Raw genomic sequence first — 2500 nt, forward strand, 5'->3', positions numbered from 1 at the left:
TCTTATCATTGAGCTTGCCTCAGAATAATGATTCCTGCATATAAAAGTCTGTGTCAGGACGAACTTATCTGGGAGGAAATGCAACTTTAGCTATGGAGGGGGAAAAACTTTTATTGCTTTTCTTATGTTAAAAGGTCAGAGAAAACAAATAACACTTCATCTTTTTGTCAATAAGAGAATTGAGGTCACAGTTGCCTCGACAGTAACAAGTTACTGAAACCATAAATTAGAAGGCCCATGGTGTCTCTTTAAAGTCCTGTGGACACTGTTAGCAATGGACTAGTGCCAACAGCTGTGAAGGGGTGAAGGGTTCTCAAAGCGAAGTGCCTGCCAGGATTGTCTACACACTTCATGCATTCCCACTGAGGTCCAGTTAGTGCCCCCTGCAATCTGCCATCATCAATCTAATTCAATAGAGTGACAGAGACCAGGCAGTGTGAAACGCTGAACTCTGCCACGGAGTCGGCATCTACACTTGCACTGGGTCTCATTACAACTGACGGACCTTACTTTTCCATCAGTCAGACACAGCAGAAGGAAAAAAAAAAAAAAAGAGGCATAATTGGTCACACTGAAGACTGTATCATCAGCTGAACTCTTATGTTTTGGTCTACCTTTAATAAATGGTAAACAGGTTTATAAAAAGCTTTTTAAACTTTAACAGTGATGGTGCTTTTTATGTTCTTGATTATTTTACAAGTCAAAACAAAATATTTTTAGTAACTGAAAAAAGCAATGATACGATGAATTTGAAACAAGATGTAATAAAATATGAAGAAAAATCGTATCTTTAAATGAAACAAGGTATTAGTTTTATCAAGAAAAGATCATCTTTAAGATAAAATATTAGAGAAAGCCTTAAAGGCTTAGTAAAACATAACAAGAGTCAGACTTTGGGTGATGTAATTGCTTTCTGATTAGTTCTATGAATTCTGTTTACTTTTGGCCAAATTCTTTTCAACATTAATAGAATTTTTTTAACTTAAAACGGTAGCATTTGATACAACATGTGTGTTATCATTTGTGATATAAATTATCTGCCTTTAATCTAGCTAAAGAAAACTATAAAGATTTTTTGTAAGTTCTTTAAAATTACACTACAAAAAAGAAAAGAGAAGGTTATCTTTCAGGGTGTTAGTTATATTACAGGCATGATATTTTAAAGATCGGCTGTTTGCCATAATATAAAATCTCGTGGAAAAAAATCAAGGTTAGCTCATGTAAAAACTGTCTCTGTAACAAAATCATAACTAATTGGGAGTTTGGTCTAACCTACATTGGGAAAATCTTAGGTCTGATTACTTTGGGATATTCAAATGCATATGATGTGGTCTAAAAGTTATAAAAATATAAGTGAAAAGTAACATTAAACTACAGCAATCCTTTCTGGGTTATCAATAATTGCCACTGTTTAAAACAATCTAAAATTCCATTATCTCCATTAGTTATTGTATGGCTAAGACAATAAGATGCAGCCTGAAAGACCCAGAATCTGCTCGGTACTCAATGTAACACACCAGAATTCTGAGAAGAGTCCATTAAGTGAGCATTTGACAAACCTGTATTTCTAACTGTTGCACCACCTGCATTTGCACTCGACACTGAGCGGTGCTTCGGTCATCCAATGCGTGTTCATTGTTAAGGTGCCTAAACAAACAGAAGACACAAAACAGAATGTAAAGTGATGTCGATCTCAGTGGCATAGGCTTCACTTAAAAAGCATTACACTGAAATCAGATGTTTCTCTGTGCACTGGGAAAACAGAAAGCCTTGAAACCATATAGAAAAAAGTTAAAGCTGCTTACGTGTTGTGTGAAATTATTTATGTAATGTAAAGAGACTCTTCGAATGGCAGAAAATGTCACTGTCTCTAAGCTTACCTGTTATTACAAAAAATATTTCCCCAGACCATTTACAGAGTTATAGTAGAAGTCATATTATTTATGCCATTTTTTAAAAAAAAGAACAGCTTACAAATCTATGAAGCAAAAGCAATTCTGAACAGAACAAAGGCAATTTTCTATTTCATTTCTGTTAGAATAGTTTGTTGTTTCTATGATGTATTTTAGTGAGCAATGTTTTATTTCATTGGGATGCGGTATGAATTAGGTAAAGATGGCAAATTATCATCCCCTGGAAACATCAATATTTATGAAGAACGATGATTTGCTGTTAGTAATAAAGAAACTTCATTGAAGATTCTCATCATTAGAATAATAAGATTGACATTTCATGTCCAGTGTCCTAACTAGGGGACATTTATCCTAATCTTATTTTTTAAATGGTGAAAAATAAATCATTCCAATGATCTTACTCTAACCTTGAATATGCATTAGTCTACCTTGAATGTGCATTAGTCTACCATTATTATTTCTATATAATGTTTAAAGAGATCTCTTTAATGAGTGGTATGTTAATACACCAAAAGTAATTTAGTAAAGCAGAATCTCCAACGAAGATGAAAACATTTAATAATATATACTCTTTAATTTGTAATATA

The 2500-nt window shown here is 33.4% G+C and overlaps 1 protein-coding gene across 1 annotated transcript in view; it reads right to left on the reverse strand.

Annotated features, from left to right (window-relative positions):
- The window catches only part of FOXP2 (forkhead box P2), a 624730-nt gene that overhangs the window by 40911 nt on the left and 581319 nt on the right, over nt 1-2500 (reverse strand). The window contains exon 13 of the mRNA XM_033192941.1: nt 1560-1647. Coding sequence (XP_033048832.1) covers nt 1560-1647 — 88 coding nt within the window. The remainder of the gene's footprint in view (nt 1-1559; nt 1648-2500) is intronic.

The sequence above is a fragment of the Trachypithecus francoisi genome, unplaced genomic scaffold, assembly GCF_009764315.1.
Source record: "Trachypithecus francoisi isolate TF-2019V2 unplaced genomic scaffold, Tfra_2.0 Lachesis_group4, whole genome shotgun sequence".
NCBI classification, from domain to species: Eukaryota; Metazoa; Chordata; class Mammalia; order Primates; family Cercopithecidae; genus Trachypithecus; species Trachypithecus francoisi.